At 44.3% G+C, this 16,718-nt stretch overlaps 1 protein-coding gene across 2 annotated transcripts in view; it reads right to left on the bottom strand.

Moving 5' to 3' along the window:
- LOC118215483 (transmembrane protein 266-like) overlaps positions 1–16,718 on the bottom strand; it is a 61,961-nt gene that overhangs the window by 44,163 nt on the left and 1,080 nt on the right. The window contains exons 1-2 of one of the 2 annotated variants that reach the window (XM_035396344.1): positions 16,114–16,512; positions 13,760–13,916 (exon numbers count right to left, since the gene is read on the bottom strand). In XM_035396344.1, the coding sequence (XP_035252235.1) occupies positions 13,760–13,773 (14 nt within the window). In that variant the 5' untranslated portion in view covers positions 13,774–13,916; positions 16,114–16,512. Of the gene's footprint in view, positions 1–13,759; positions 13,917–16,113; positions 16,513–16,718 lie in introns of those variants that run through there. The other variant, XM_035396343.1, reaches the window with a different exon arrangement.

Raw genomic sequence — 16,718 nt, 5'->3', positions numbered from 1 at the left:
AGCCCTTATGCTGGGAGGGCTTACGGAGCGTATAGTCTGTGTGCTATACATTAAGACAGCGGGATGCTCTACTGAAGCGTTTCAGATAAAGCTAACCTGGGAGCCAGATCACGTGCTACGTTAGCATAGTTAAGTAGCTTCTAGGCCTGGTATTGGCATTCTTTTCTTGTTAACAAGAAGTATGATAAAGCAGTCTTGCAAAAAAATCAGAAAAAAACAGAGCTATGATATGATCCGTATGAGAGTGTCGACACAAGGCCCGGCTCCAGAACAAAATCACTGAGGGTGCATTAAAAATAGATGGGGGTGCATTCGCACCAGAGCCGGCTCGACCCAATTAGCGACATAAGCGGATGCTTAAGGCCCCGTGACCACCAGGGGGCCTCCTAATTATTAAAAAATACACATATTGTTTATAAGCATATACTTGCCAACCCTGGAATCTGAGAAATAGGGAGATTCTGTGAATAAAGAAAGAGGGTTTGGGGGTCCTCCCCCAGAAAAATCTGACTTTGTTTCCTGCTTTCTGGTGATTTCTTAAGTATGAAAGTAACAAAATAATAAGTACAATACAACTGCATTTTTATGCGGCCTACTTTTCAATAAAAAAAAGTTACAACAAAAATCCAATTTAAGAGTGTCCATTCAAGTTTTACAATCCATCTAAATATACCTCTGTAATACAGTCAAATAATCACAGTGTTGGGGAAGCTCGACACTGGAGGTACTACCAATATGAGAAAAGTAGTTAACTAAACTAAAGGTTTTAAAATGTCGTTATGTTGAAGCTACATGATGATAAAACAAATTAGATCACCTATGGGAGACTCCAGATGCTGGCTAACACTACTGTTTTCATGCTCAGGCCCTCTTTAAATAGCATTAAAAATTAATGCATAAGTTAACAGTTCATTTAACTACATTGATAATAGAGGAGAAATGTTCAAGATGAGTTCTCATGAACTTAGCTACGTTGTTCTGTTTTAATAAATAATGACTTAACATTGGCTAACCAGACACATTTCTGACACTTGCTTGTTCATGATTTCATGATTTCCTTAGCATAATCTGCACTGATAATCACACTCCCCAAATGACAGTTTGTTTATAAAATACTACCAAAAGGTGTCTTGCATTACTAAATAACTGAAGGTTCCGTTTTCGGAACTGCAGAGTCTGACTCCTTATCTATGACGTCTTTTCCCAGAACCACCTGGTCTCTCAATGACGATCACTACATTATTTTACCTAAACTGAACTGAGGGTGCGATGCATGCTTTTGCACTTGTAGAACCGGCTATGAATCAGCATAAGGCTCAGCTCTCCCTCAATGCAAAGCCACCCGGCATCATTAATGCAGCAACAAACCTGAAGGGCCAATTCCAGACATTTACAGTAAGTCACTACTATATCTCATGTTATGGTAGAGTCTAGAGTGTGGGCACCTGAATAATGCAAAGCACCTTCCCTCAAGGTAACAATGGGACCCATGTGGGACTTGAACCTACAACGTTCCGCTGACAAAATGCCTTGCTGCCGTCCCATAATGACAAAATGTAAAGGTTGAGCCTCCAAGGTGAGGCACAGCCCACCCGGGAGAGCGCAGCATTGCTAACCAAAGCACACACACACACCTCACAAACACAGGCGCACACACACACACACATACACACGCATGCACACACTCGTTACACTTACACAGAGGTCGCAGCAAATGTATACAGACACACACACACACACAATAAATAAACATCAATACACTACTAATGAGAGAGGGTTAAAAAAGGCAAGTAATAAAAGCTAACGAAAAGGAAGAGCACAAAGGAACTCAGGGAGGTTGAGTGCAGCGCAGAACTGGGGCGGAGGAGGTAAAACCAGCCCCTGTGGGTTGGGCTGCAGGACCCTTCCACTGACCCTGGGTCTGAAATGTTAATGCAGTCTGCACGCCACAGAAAAACTTCCCCGCTTTATATTTAGCTTGTGACTAATCCCTGCTTAACATGTTCACTGAAAAGAGTGTTTTATCTCTCTCCCTCCATCCCCCTACCCTTCAAAATATCAGATATTTATTAATTTTCTTCATGATATACAAAAGTTGAGAGGTTTTTAAGAGAGAAGAGTGCATGGTATTAATACAGTAAGCCCTTGCCCAATTCTCAAACATACTTTTCTCCACCAATCAGGAATAGCCTCCGACATAAGCCAAAGCTAAGCACAAGGCAAAGGTGTGTTATGCTTTTTTAAAAAACCAATTTACTTCTCCATTTTCCCCTTCTTTCCTGGGGATCCCGAATCAGAAAACTGCAGAGGTAACTATACAAGATGATGACAGGGACAGCTAGCCACGTGAAACCTTCCTTTCTCGCGTGTTCCCCCTATTATGCACTACCGCACAGGAGTATAAGGCACAATCAGCACCAGCTCAGTCAGGATTCAGCACCAGACCATGGGATACCATATAGCATCACTATATCCAGTGCTTCAGCAGGGTGAGCCTTCTGGCTGCCTCCTTGGTGTGTTATTCTGCCAACTGGAAAAAGAATAGACTGCTACCTCAAACACAGACACAGTCACACACAAAGTGCAATGCGGTTTCAGTGTTAACGATGCCTGTACTATCTTCCCCACCCCCCTCCGACTCCTGATGTTATTTGCAGATTTGGCACCTTTCTCTGCTAATCAGCACGTGGCAGCTAATCAGTCATGGCAGAGGCAGGCTGTGTAGAGCACCTCAGAACATTCGTATGCAAAGCCGCAGATCGCTTGCGTTCGGGAGCCCGGCTTGCTAGCCGGCCGCCGCCGCGGCGCGAAAGGGGCCTGGCTCGTAGACGCCAGCCGACTAATTCCACAGGACAGCTCCGGAGCACCGCGCCGGCCGAAGGGCGCGAGACTGCAGCCAGAGCGGAGCGGAGGCATTGCGCTCGGGAAGGGGCTGAAGCCATTCATCCCCCACAACGGCGAAGCACATTAACACATAATGGGATTATGCGTTTCGCGCCGGACACGCAAAGGTCACCGCGGGGCTTAGGGCAGGCCGCCGGCCGCGGAGAAGGTCACGCCAGCGAGGGAAACCGGCACGGAGAGGAAGCGTCACAGCGGACGGGGAGCGAGGCCGCCGCGCGGCCCAAAGCCCCCCAAACGTCTGAGCCCTGCGTGCGCATTCACGCCCCGATGAACGCCTCCTTCACCGGCTTCCAACCAGAAGAGATATCAATACAGGCTTTGCATTTAGAACGTCCCCATGGTTCAAACACACCCCCCACCCCCAGGCTCTGGTGACTTTAGGCCGATTAGCAAGAGCCTGCGTTGAGGTTTTTGGATTCTGAAGGGTTCAGTGACAGTTGGGCTGTGTTGGTCGGCGTTAGCTTTATGTTGTTGCGTCCTCTGACTGTGCAAATCCTACTGACCTTGTCCAAACAAGATTCGATCACATGCCTAATTCCATGACACTCCGGAAAAATGATGCATATCATCATAAATTCTGCATTAGGCGATGCTAGCAACTCTAGTAGTCATAATAATGAAATATTGGTAGTGTAAAATCGATATTAGCAATGATTAAAAACATTGGTTACCCAGATAGAGAAATTTTATAAACAAGAGCATATTTGGAAGATTTTATCGATGCACATGGAATGTCGCAACCGTTTTATAATAATTTAGTAATAAATTCTAAATTAAAGGCTACTTAAAAAAATAAAACTACGCATAATGGGCTCTTTGTATCAAGACATATGAATGTGTCCTCCCCGAAACGACAATATGCTTTGCCTATTTAAAGAAAGTAATTTCCTTTTCCAATATAATCATCCCCAAAGATTGCACCACTCAAAATAGCAGCCTCCCCAACCCCCTCTACCCAAGCCTGCGGTGCATTTTCACAGCAAGGTGATAAATCACCACAATCGAAATCAATAGAAATATACAAATAAATCTGACACCACAGAACACACTACAAGTCCATACAGGCAACAATCTCAAGAGCAGATTTGAGTGCGGCTTGGAAGATGGAAACATGAATTTAAATGCTGAAGTAAACAAAAAAATCCATGAATTAAAATACAATGGTATTAATGCATTGTGGGGGAAAAAGTAGAATTGATTCTATTAAAATATATTATTGCGTTGTAACATATTGAAATATAGCACCAATGGCTCAGAGAAACAGTTGCATTATATGTGTGAGATACACACACAATACACACACAATACAGTACTATATGCAATATTCTTTATTGCGTCAATTTATCCACAGTTCCAGTTCCATAGATTATTTGTTGACAGCATGTCAACAGATGTTACTGGTACAATCCATTAACACACATTAAAATGGAGTGAAATTAAAACCCAACCAAACACAGAATATGAAAAGCAATCTAATCTAGTGCTCAAAGTCAGCAAAGCAAAATCTAAACTACAGTTTCAAGGATCTCCCCTTGTTTTTAAATGTCAGCAGCCCTCTCTGTTAAATGCTGTTCCCAAGATGGAAATTACTGAATGCATTTAAGGGGATTTCTTTCTCTATGATTGACAAAACAAGAGGAAAGTAAAACCTTGGAATTCTCAGACAAATGCCACTGTTCAGCCCCCTCTGTGACACAGGAATGCGATTGGCTGACTGAGGAAACGTTTAAGCACGGCTGGCCTCTGCAGATTTCTCCCAGAGAGCCAGGACACGCCAAAGTACCACTGATGGACATTCCAAAATCATTGACCTGCCTGCAGAAATACAGTGGCCCCAGCCAAGGACCGGCTCACACACTGACTCTCTGAATAAGGACCAGCTCACACACTGACTCTCTGAATAAGGACCGGCTCACACACTGACTCTCTGAATAAGGACCGGCTCACACACTGACTCTCTGAATAAGGAGCGGCTCACACACTGACTCTCTGAATAAGGACCGGCTCACACACTGACTCTCTGAATAAGGACCAGCTCACACACTGACTCTCTGAATAAGGACCGGCTCACACACTGACTCTCTGAATAAGGACCGGCTCACACACTGACTCTCTGAATAAGGACCGGCTCACACACTGACTCTCTGAATAAGGACCGGCTCACACACTGACTCTCTGAATAAGGACCGGCTCACACACTGACTCTCTGAATAAGGACCGGCTCACACACTGACTCTCTGAATAAGGACCGGCTCACACACTGACTCTCTGAATAAGGACCGGCTCACACACTGACTCTCTGAATAAGGACCGGCTCACACACTGACTCTCTGAATAAGGAGCGGCTCACACACTGACTCTCTGAATAAGGACCGGCTCACACACTGACTCTCTGAATAAGGACCGGCTCACACACTGACTCTGAATAAGGACCGGCTCACACACTGACCCTCTGAATAAGGACCGGCTCACACACTGACTCTCTGAATAAGGACCGGCTCACACACTGACTCTCTGAATAAGGACCGGCTCACACCAGGAGCCTCATTTTCAGATTGGCAGAATGTAGAATCTATCATAAGACACAACAGGGCTATGCTGTGAAGCAGTGCAGAGAGATAAGCAAGGTGGGTAAAGTGCTTATGCCATTGAAACAGGTACTTTGCTTACACTGATTGGCTATATACCCAGCTGTCTAGTAGTACGTAGAAATGACCAACTTCGTGAGTCCTCTTGGATGAGGTTATCCATTAAATACATGAATACTATGCACTATAATCCATAATAAAGAGGGATGAGCATCTTCTGCCAGCATGCAGGAATTTATCAGAACATGCTGATAATCTGCAATGTACAATTCTTCATCTCCCAGCAACTTCCGACCACAAATACTGCCAAGCTCAACAGAACATAAAACTGAATTAAATCTACGTGCGGTGAAAAAGCTGAACCTTGTGCACCTCGAAAAATTTTCACTTTACACTTCAAATGCGTGAACTGTAACTCAACAGTTCTAAAACTGCTTTGAGACAAAATAAAGAAAGGGCTATTGGATTTACAAAGCCTGAAAGAACATTACTGATCTAGGAAGAGTGAGTGGGGAGGAGGGAGAGTAACTGTTTCAAAGCCAAGCATGAGAAAATGTTCCAATATCTCACTGGCCTGGAGAATCTGCCACCTCCTGTGAACTTTTACATAAACATTCACTTGAAATGATTTTTTTTCTTGAACAAATATTTTAAAGGCTCATAGATAATGATATTAACATTGACATGCTTGCTATTTATAATTTCTTATGAAGTAAGACTTTTGATGTGTAATATGTACTCACATTGCAATACTTATTACCATAGTTAAATTATTCTGTGGCAAGTTGGAACCTTAAGTCCAAAATGAAGTTATTAATGTCCTGTCATAACTGAAGAAAACACTGGCAGATGCTTTGACCTAGACATCAGAGTCATTGTCATTCCATGTGCTTACCAACACAGTTCTCTAGGCCAGCTGTCCCACCAAACACTCCAGTAAACACAGGCAGAGCCAACTGAATTACTTAATATACAGCAACTTAGAAGGTTGATAACATCAGGAAAGTGGGTCAGATTTGCCCATTTAATTTACTGAAAACCTGCCAAGGTTTTAGGGCCCAGATTGTTGACTTAAGAGCATTTGGAGCCCGTGTAGCCGCAGAAAGGGGTCTGCATTTACATTTAGGAGGCTTTTATCCAGAGCAGCTTGGATAAGTTCATACATACAGATTTTGGCTGTAAACAGTGCTGATGCTAAGCTGTGTTAAGTGGACAACTATCCACAGATAATTTCGCTGCCCCCTGGGAGTTTGCGGGGGAGTGTCATAGCTGTCATTTTGTTCCGGGAACTATTTTTAACTCCTCATCGTGTTTCCTTTTCTCTCGATGTGGAATCTCCGATTTGGAACTGAGAACTCCTCCTTGCACAGAAAGGTCTGAGCTCTTCTGGGATTATGGGATAGTGCAGACGCACCTCCTAATCGCTCCACAGTACACCGGCTGAGCTGCGCAGTTTTTGTGCGGCGGGAGGAGTTCATATCGCGCCATCCGCATTATGCGCAGGCAGGCTGCAGACGGCAGCCGATTAAGCAGAGGAGCTGCTGCGGTGCGATGAGACGAGGACAGTCCAGTAAAATGAATCCCTCCCTCCCTGGGGGACACTGCTGCTAATTCTTCACCGCCCTGCTGGGCTAGTGACCCCTGCCAATGCTAGCACAGTCCTGATTCGATATCAGACACCAGAATGCATTCACACCAATGGATACATATGATGGTTAAATATAAAAAAAAACATTTGTCTAAGGAGATAAAGGGAGAATTTCATAATGTGCAAACCATCTATTGTGGGAGGTACACCCAAACGAAATGGAACAGAACAGGAACTTTCCAACTTGCTTGCACACATAATAATTACTAATATATTAATCATGAGTTTATACAACCTGTTCATTTTCCTTATTCACTGTCCAGCCCTAATGTACACGGTGTCACGACTGCTGTTATATCAGGGCCGAGATGGGTACAATAGCCAGGCAACAGCAAACATGTTAAGATCTCCCCCGCTCACCCCATTTAATTAATCTTCCTTGTGCGTTTGCTATCAAATCCATTGTGCCCACACTAAAGAATATATCAAACATGGAGAGCGTCTTTCCAGTCTCATCAGACAGACCTTTGTGTCCTGGAGAGCAGTCTTTCATGTGCAAACACAAAATAAGTACATTTTACATTTCATTAACAAACCGCATCTGGCTACTAAGGGTCATGCCTCCCCTCCCCCACACCGGAGTGAGTATTAAATGTAGGCTTGCCTGGCATGACTTGAGATTGCAGACCGAGGCTGAGGGGGAAGGGGATTATGGGATGCAATCGTGGACCGGTGTTAGAGAGTCACTGACTATCATGGATGCAACCCATTTCTAAATTAAATTTTCCCCCTTTGTTTACCAGATGGTTGGCACCTCTCCAACAAATATTTATATCACATATGCCCAAAACCAGCCCTGTCCATATGTAAAAGGCTTGTATGAAAAACCACAAAGAAAACATTTCTGCATTTTCAATATTAAAAATTCATAAATGGATTATTGCAGGTGGGGCTGATTACCTGTTCTAAATTCCACATTCTTAACTTGAAATTCAGTCAGCATAATCAACATGCAAATTTTAAATTACACTGAAACTAAAATGTTGCATTTCATTTAGCATAGCCGTTTAAACCACATGAAAATTAGCCTTAATTTCATCCAAAGGAACCATAAATGGTGCTTATCTCCCCTAAAGCTAACAAACCATGTCACTCAAGATGGCTGTCACACAACATTCAAGGGCCACTACCGACAGATCCATTCGTGCTTTAAACCGCGTATTACTTTTGAGCAACACATGTGGTGTGTGTCGTGAATCGGCAAGCTTACATCACACAGCAAATGAAAACGGCAAGGAGAGTTTTCTGTGCAATAGCACAGATCATGAAAAGCCATTAAATAATATATGCCTCATGATAAAATTCTGAGCTCTTATGGATTACTTTTTCCACATCGTGCTGCGTTGCAGTTTACTGCTTTAAAGTTTCTGGGAAGCCTGCGGCTGCTTTCAGAGTATGATTAGTGCACTATTTAAATAATAATAATTCCTTAAAACTTTTTCATTCAGTGCGCATTTTATGAAAAAAATGCTACATTGCAAACTGTAACAACCTTTTCGGTCAACTTAGTTTTTTTGAAGGGTTAATTCCAATTCTGTGACACCTCTCTAAACCAGCTGATTCTAATTAGCATAACTCTTCAGCATGATAGGAGAACTATTTATTGTAATCAGCTGTTTTAGGGCATGTTGGTGGAGCAAATACATGGTCAGTCTTTTTACTCTTTGAAGCCGGGTTACCCACCTCTGCCTGGGGATCATACGCTCAGAACCCAACACCCTGTGTATCCTCACAAATCAAACCCTGCTAAGCAGTGGCTGCTGGTGCCCAACAAAGTCACTTTTATTTGTATAGCCGGGGGCTTCAGAGCAGGAACTGACCGCACACGTGCAGACCACACGGGCATGGAGGAGTGACACGGATAGCTCACAAAAGGCCCAGGTCCCACAAAGCTGGAGTACGCATCGCTGTCCATAGCGGGCCTGGGCTAACAGTGGGCCCCGCTGAACATTTGCTGTCACACTTCTGTGCTTTAATGTTGCACTCTACCTTTTCAGAGGGGACAATGGATGGATGATGCTATTCCACTCATGGGAAACCCACCCTATCTTGCCTGATCTTGGAGGGGTGGATTAGATCCAGCTGCCAAGACGACAGGAGACCTTATTTGGCTACCGGCTCCTATCAGCTGTCGGACGGCAGTATTGAACAGGAACAGAAAAGGCACCCATTACCATAAGATTACAAGTTTCACACCTCAAACTTCTGCTGCTGCATCCTTCAGAAGGAAACTTGATCCCCAAATTGCTTCAGGAAATATCCAGTTATATTAAGGGGTAATGCATTAAGCATTGCACGCTTCTAAATTTAGAGTGTCTGTAAAACAAATTCATTGTGCTAAGTTTTAACTTCATTGCCAGACAAGCAGGATGCAAAATGGTCATTCGCTCTTGACCAGCAGCATTGATTCGAAAGCCACAAAAAGCAAACCAGCCCCAGTATCCTTCATTGCGTTTACTTTAATGTGCTGAGGAAAGGTCATAACTTCCTAAGCGGACATCGCTTCAACACGGTGCTGCAAACAGTACAGAGATGTAACCGACACGATGCTGACAGCTACAGCGATGAGACTCAATACACAGGAAATTCTCCTCGACTGAGGAGAGAGATAATACTTAACACAGAACCAATAAAGAGAAAAATAAACTAAAAGACAGGGCATCTAACAGCACAGGAGAGGTTAGAGGAATGTTAGCTGACCCGTTTCAAATAAAGAACCTTTTCACAGGGATTTAGCCTGTAGCAGGGTAGCTTAAGCATGCGCACAAGTCTTTCCGTTTAGATAAAGATACAAAACGGACGAACAATACTACTTCTGTCGACAGCCTGAAGACAACACAGACCTCTTTAACCTGTGTAATATGATGGAGCACTCAGGAATACTGGCTGTCCATGTTTGTGTATTTCCCCCTCATGCTTGAAGCGTGTAAGTTGTCTCTATGGGGAAAAAGTGATTAGTGCAGCTGTGTATCAGAAGTGATGGGGAAACAGTAGAATCACCACTGAGGCTGATAAAGTATTTAAAAAACTTTATTTCCCCACACGATACCACCAATAGCTGGCTCACTGGCACAAAAAAACCCCCAAACAAACACAAATTCCACGTACCGATCGTTAAGGACCGTACGCACGCAACAGCACAAGACAGGGGCAGCCCAATCGTTCCACTTCCAGCTGCAGCTCAAAGAGCCGTGGAGTCGACCGAAGGTTAAAAAAGTAAAAAGTAAAAAACTGCGCGTGAAATGGGTTAATGCAAAGCAGCGACTGCGCAGCTCAGCTGGCGGCTCGTGGGGTAATGATCGGGGTTAGGCAGCTGGTGGCTCGTGGGGTAATGATCGGCGGTAGGCAGCTGGCAGCTCGTGGGGTAATGATCGGGGTTAGGCAGCTGGTGGCTCGTGGGGTAATGATTGGGGTTAGGCAGCTGGTGGCTCGTGGGGTAATGATCGGGGTTAGGCAGCTGGTGGCTCGTGGAGTAATGATCGGGGTTAGGCAGCTGGTGGCTCGTGGGGTAATGATTGGGGTTAGGCAGCTGGTGGCTCGTGGGGTAATGATCGGGGTTAGGCAGCTGGTGGCTCGTGGGGTAATGATCGGGGTTAGGCAGCTGGTGGCTCGTGGGGTAATGATCGGGGTTAGGCAGCTGGTGGCTCGTGGGGTAATGATCGGGGTTAGGCAGCTGGTGGCTGGTGGGGTAATGATCGGGGTTAGGCAGCTGGTGGCTCGTGGGGTAATGATCGGGGTTAGGCAGCTGGTGGCTCGTGGGGTAATGATCGGGGTTAGGCAGCTGGTGGCTCGTGGGGTAATGATCGGGGTTAGGCAGCTGGTGGCTCGTGGGGTAATGATCGGGGTTAGGCAGCTGGTGGCTCGTGGGGTAATGATCGGGGTTAGGCAGCTGGTGGCTGGTGGGGTAATGATCGGGGTTAGGCAGCTGGTGGCTCGTGGGGTAATGATCGGCGTTAGGCAGCTGGTGGCTCGTGGGGTAATGATCGGGGTTAGGCAGCTGGTGGCTCGTGGGGTAATGATCGGGGTTAGGCAGCTGGTGGCTCGTGGGGTAATGATTGGGGTTAGGCAGCTGGTGGCTCGTGGGGTAATGATCGGGGTTAGGCAGCTGGCGGACACGCTTCGGATGAGGGCGCACGCCGGGTCTGCTGTCCCCTGAATTAGCGAAAGACTTTTCAGCAACGGAACAGTCCCGTGAATACAGCTCACAATTGGAAGGCAATAAAGGGTTAAGAACTGGGCAGAAGACTACGCTGTCCTCTAGTAAGTAGTGCATTGAGTACTGTAGAAATGACCATACTGGTAAAATACTGCTGTATAAATAAAATAATTTATTCCTGCAGCCACCTTGTCAGATCTGCCGTATGGAAGCCCAAAACAGTAAACCACAACAATTCACAGCTCTGTCAAACAGAGGGCACACTGTAATGAGTTATTCCTGTGCTTCCATTTGCCATTTCACACTTCTATTTCTGTACTGCCACAGTGCACGGTGTGTCTAGCTTCCTTATTCCTGACGTATTTACTGTGCCAAGACAAAGACCTGCTTCTCCAAGTATACCCATCGCGTTGTGCTTGCTCTTGTTTAAAGGCAACAAGAATAGTGTGTGCGTAGCTCGAACATGATGCACATGGTTTAAGGAAGACTAACGTACTGGAATATGAAGGCACGTCTTCTACATTCATGGGCTTGATATCATTGCAATTTGAATAAGGTTACATGCATAACTTTTATAATTGATTTTCCAATACAAACAAAAAACAAACAAAAAAAACACTACTTGCCGGCCCTCTTTCATGGTGACTTGACATTTGAAAATATTTGAAATATTTTGATTGCACTGACACTTTCCCAGCTGCACCCACACACCTCCACACCTCATAATTCTCCACTCCATTCTGCACTATCAGTTTTTACAACTGAATGCATACTTCAGGTTAAGTATCTTGCTCAAAGGCAAAATGGCAGCGCCCCACCTTGGCACTGAATCAAAAGCATTTTTGGCCGTAAAATGACCCGCCTTTCTAGCCATTGCCACATACAGCCCATGGTGCAGGATTTGAAAGAGTAAGCTGGTCTATGGTACCCAGACAAAATATTTCACATCTGGGACACCTTAAAATGACTGCCCTGTAGCTGAGAACATCATCTGAATAAAATGGTTAATGTTAGACACTTTTATACGACGGCCACAGGCTACAGTCTAGTGTAGGGGTCTGCAAGCCTGGTCAGGGAGAGCCACAGAAGCTGGTTTTCTGCTTGCTACGCTGCACTTGAACAGTTAAAGCACTTCATTACACAGTTACCTCACCTCACCTGGTTACTTGGGTCTGAATTACAGTGAAACCAAGAAGCAGCAGAGCTTGTGGCTCTCCACGATGAACCATAGTCTTGTGGCTAGCACACAAAAACGTGGTGGTAACATGCCGCATGCTAGTTCATGGGAAACACATCTAAATCATAATGTCAGTATGTCATGGATCTGTGTAAGACATGTCATTATCTGGTACAATATATACGTGTAGCAATCGTGACTACAATGACAACATTACCACAGGTGTGCAAACCAGACAACATTTTCTGCAAGGGGGGTGTATTTGTTTCCTTTTGGCTGAGGATCCCCTGGGACTCCTTTCAATTTGCAAACCCCATCCACTGGGTGATGTATAAGACTGCACTTATTTGAGCTCCTTATATTTATACTAGATCAACCTCTTAAAGTCAGGAGAGGAGAGGGTATTGGGATTTATTTGTGTCGCTGTGTTATTGGTATGTCTCTTTTCTATCTCTACATGTTTTCTCTAAGAAGTATATCAATAACAATAACAATTTTTTTATCACAAATAAAGACTACACACTACTCCATTATTCATTTGTAGCCGAGCACTGGCTGAGAAGCATAAAAAAAGACTATTTTCATTAGTTAAAAAAATGTGGTACTTCAAACAAAGGAAGCAGGAGACTGCACCAAATCTGACCCCCTCCCCCTCCCCACCCCTTGTGTGGTTATCATAGTGCCGGGGCTGTCTGAGTCCCACCCGGGGGGTGGGGATGAGGGGGGGTTATTAATAAGAGGGTGACAAGTGGGACACGCTCCTGCATACTAAGAGGTGTGAGGAGGAGCTGCAGCCTGCCAATCATGAAACACTGCCCCAGGAGGACACAGGTACAGCTCACACATACGCAAGCACTCACACACATACACACATACACACACACACACACAAACACACACACCCACACACACAAGCAAGCTACAACATTTTGGTCGGAGTATTCTAGTAAAAGAAGGTACTGCCAACCAGTATCACAACAACATAACAAAATGCTGAGAAATGCTCTGGGCCCAAATGCAAGTGGTGTAACACTGAGTCCTGCCTCTCACACCCAGCCTATTTCTCTTCCTCCTCAAGTACTAATATAGATTTGGTTTGATCAAAAAACGTTGAGGTAAGTGAAATCTGCAGGAGAGGTGAGGACTGCTGCATTCCTAACGAACTGGCCCCTCCCCCCCAGGGGACCCCGCTGCATGCTGGGGGATCGCAGGAAAATGGCTGCTGTTCCGCGGCGGATGTAAGCAAGTGAGGGGGTCAGTGGGGGTCAGAGAGATGCTGCACTTACTGTGGGTTGGTCATGCTGAGAGATGTGGCGCTGGGGGTGGGGATGGGGGGGCCGGCGGGGGGGGGGGGAGGGGACTGGGCTTTCACTGGACGTCACCCTATTCTAACTCCTGCGTTCACCTTCACCGTACAGGAGAAATGCTTCACACATAACGGACCTGGAGAAAGAGAAAAGACAGCGAGAGAGGGAGAGGGGGGAACAGATATAGACAGAGAGAGACAGAGAGAGAGGAGATAAGAATTATGAGACACACGTGCTTTATCAGTTGTTCCACCAAAAACACTGCTTGGTTCATTTTTCATGCTGCAACTAAAACACGGCATATTTAGATGAGTGGGAGGTTCAATGTGATGCTTTACATGGCTAAAACAGAACTGTGTAGGACTGACTTTCACACATCTATAAATGTCCACGTTCAAACAGTCCTGCATCACAATATTGCCATCACCTCCAATCTACATTGACTCAAGGGCCTAGAAGGTGGAATAGGCTACACACTAGATTGTATTGCCATCTCAGATGGAAATACAAATGAGCCCACAGTTAATTTCAATTTGACGGACAGTCCAGACACAAACTTTTTGTGTTTATATTCATTCACAATACAAATAAATCACCCCAGGCTGTCTTTTGAACTGTTTTAAGGTTTGGAGTCAAATGGGAAAAAAATCATTTAGAGATCATACAGTTTTGCATACGATGCGGGCGAGTGGACATCACGGGAAGTGCTTGTTCTTAAGATTTTTAACACCGACGCACGACGCTTTGAAAGAAATCTTAAAGAAGCCTTCCATCCAGTGCATTCCTGTAACTTTGGGCAAATGTTATTCAAAACATACCGTTCCTATGGCTCGCTTTTCGTGGTCTGATTAAGTTGTCTACATCGATATAAACACACATCAATAACCCACACAAGCTGTAGCGATCATTTACCTCTCACCTCAATCATTTCAGCACTGAGCTCGCATGGTTTATTTGCCACAGTTTGTATAAACCGCTTTGCAAACAAATGCATGCGTAGAATGCTTCTGTCATAAAGGACGTTGTGCCGAGGAGCTTTTACAATCTGTTAAAGGCCGTAGCGAAATAAAGCACAGAATTGTAGCATGTAAAAAGATGAGGATGACTTTCACACAAGAACAGACGCATCCTGAATTACATTAAAGTAGCCTAATACATGATACATCAATAACATATCAACTCAAACTAGGTATAAAATAGTGCCAGAGCCAGACACAAGCGGTTTGATCAGATCAGTTAGTGTAGTTCTGCATTGCTGAAGCGTTTGTGAATTAGACTGGGAGACCGCTAAACGACAAAATAGAGATCTTATCTATAACTAATGTAATATTAAACCTTTTTTGCATGGTTAAGTGTGTAATTCAAATAAAACCCACCATGTAAGTACCTGACCATTCATTATATCCAACTGTATCAGTGTTAACAGTTTCCACGCGCCACATAAGAAAGCTAAATTTAGTGATCACAAAAATAGACCCGGAATATCTTGGTTATAGTCAAAAGGTGAATAGGCCTATACCCACGGTCGCCTATTTATTAAATGATCTAATTCTGCGTGCACAAACGCTGTCATGGTACAACATCAGTCAGAATAAAGTAAAATAACAATTAGTAGGTAGACTAAATATACGATCCATTCCGAAAGCTGGTAATTATAGAAAACGATTAAAAACATGGCTAAGAACAATTATCTTTAAAACGGCAGGTTCTTTATATGCCACACTTTTAGGCTTTTTGCTGCCACTGGGAGCCAGAGGCTAACATATCGAGGGGAAGCGCACAATGTAACGATTGTCAAGCGATATTGATAGTTATTTTCTCTGCGATGTATCGAAGAATTGCAAATAGGTCAATGAAACGTTTTCAACTTTTACAAATAACATTCTACAGAAAATAAGTGACAATGAATGGTGTGTGTTAAATAGGAAATAGGCACAATAAGCATACTCCGAAGACGGTGGTGCGTGCCTCAAAAGTGGAAAGTTTACCATTACATTGGCAGTGGATAGTTTTAACCAGACAAAAAAGTCAGCATAAACTACATAGCCATTTAAATGCAAAAGCCACCACGGTCAGCCAACTGAAGGCAACGGATTAACATACTGGTTAATAAGCACATTGTCGTTTTTTGATCGTTTAGAACTTATTTAAAAGTAGCTAATGACAGTCCTTTTTGGTTAGGCTACGTTTCTATGAAATAACCTGAAAAGCAACTTGAACCAGTCCTCCCTACCCCGTTTCCACTTACTGTACAAATCACGTCCGCTGTTGCAGCGCCAACCCCGTTCAAACCCACATTAAGCCCACGAGGAATCAGAACAGAACAAACTCACCATTACACATGCCTTTCCTGCATGCCTCAGCGGGCTAGAATGTCAAGGATCAAAGCATAAATCAGATGTACTGGATTCTGAAGAAGCCTTGAACAAATCACTACAGACTACCAGGCAACCAATTCAAAGGCTTGCACGTCCTCATTTTCTTCCTCAGTGTTTTTTTTTCTTTTTACACAACTATGTCCCATTAGTCAGTAAAGCAATGGAGTTTCCCCACATTCTGAGTCTCCTGGACATCGTTTAAGTTTTCCCCGTGTTCCCTAACAACTTGTTTTGTAGACTGTGTGTGTCGTTTGTTATTTCTAGAATCGGTTCACGTCTACCCCTTTGAAGCCGTATTATTCCGTTCTCTTGCCTCGTTTTACCAGGCCTCCAAGCTCCGTCAGTAACCGTGCACATACTGACTCGAGGCATAACTCAGTTCAGTAATCAAGTAAAACCCGGCAGATTACAAAATGCAGACCAGGGGTTTTATCGCGGGACCTGCAATCCAGCGACAATGCACATGCAATTAACCATTTACTCCAGTACAGCCACCCAACCATTCACCTTTGAGCGATAATTCGATAATCAATTATAAAGCGGAGATTGGAATTTATTTA

This window comes from Anguilla anguilla, chromosome 16 (genome assembly GCF_013347855.1).
Source record: "Anguilla anguilla isolate fAngAng1 chromosome 16, fAngAng1.pri, whole genome shotgun sequence".
NCBI lineage: Eukaryota > Metazoa > Chordata > Actinopteri > Anguilliformes > Anguillidae > Anguilla > Anguilla anguilla.
The sequence above is the reverse complement of the archived record's forward strand: the minus strand, read 5'-3'. Positions and strand labels throughout refer to the sequence as shown.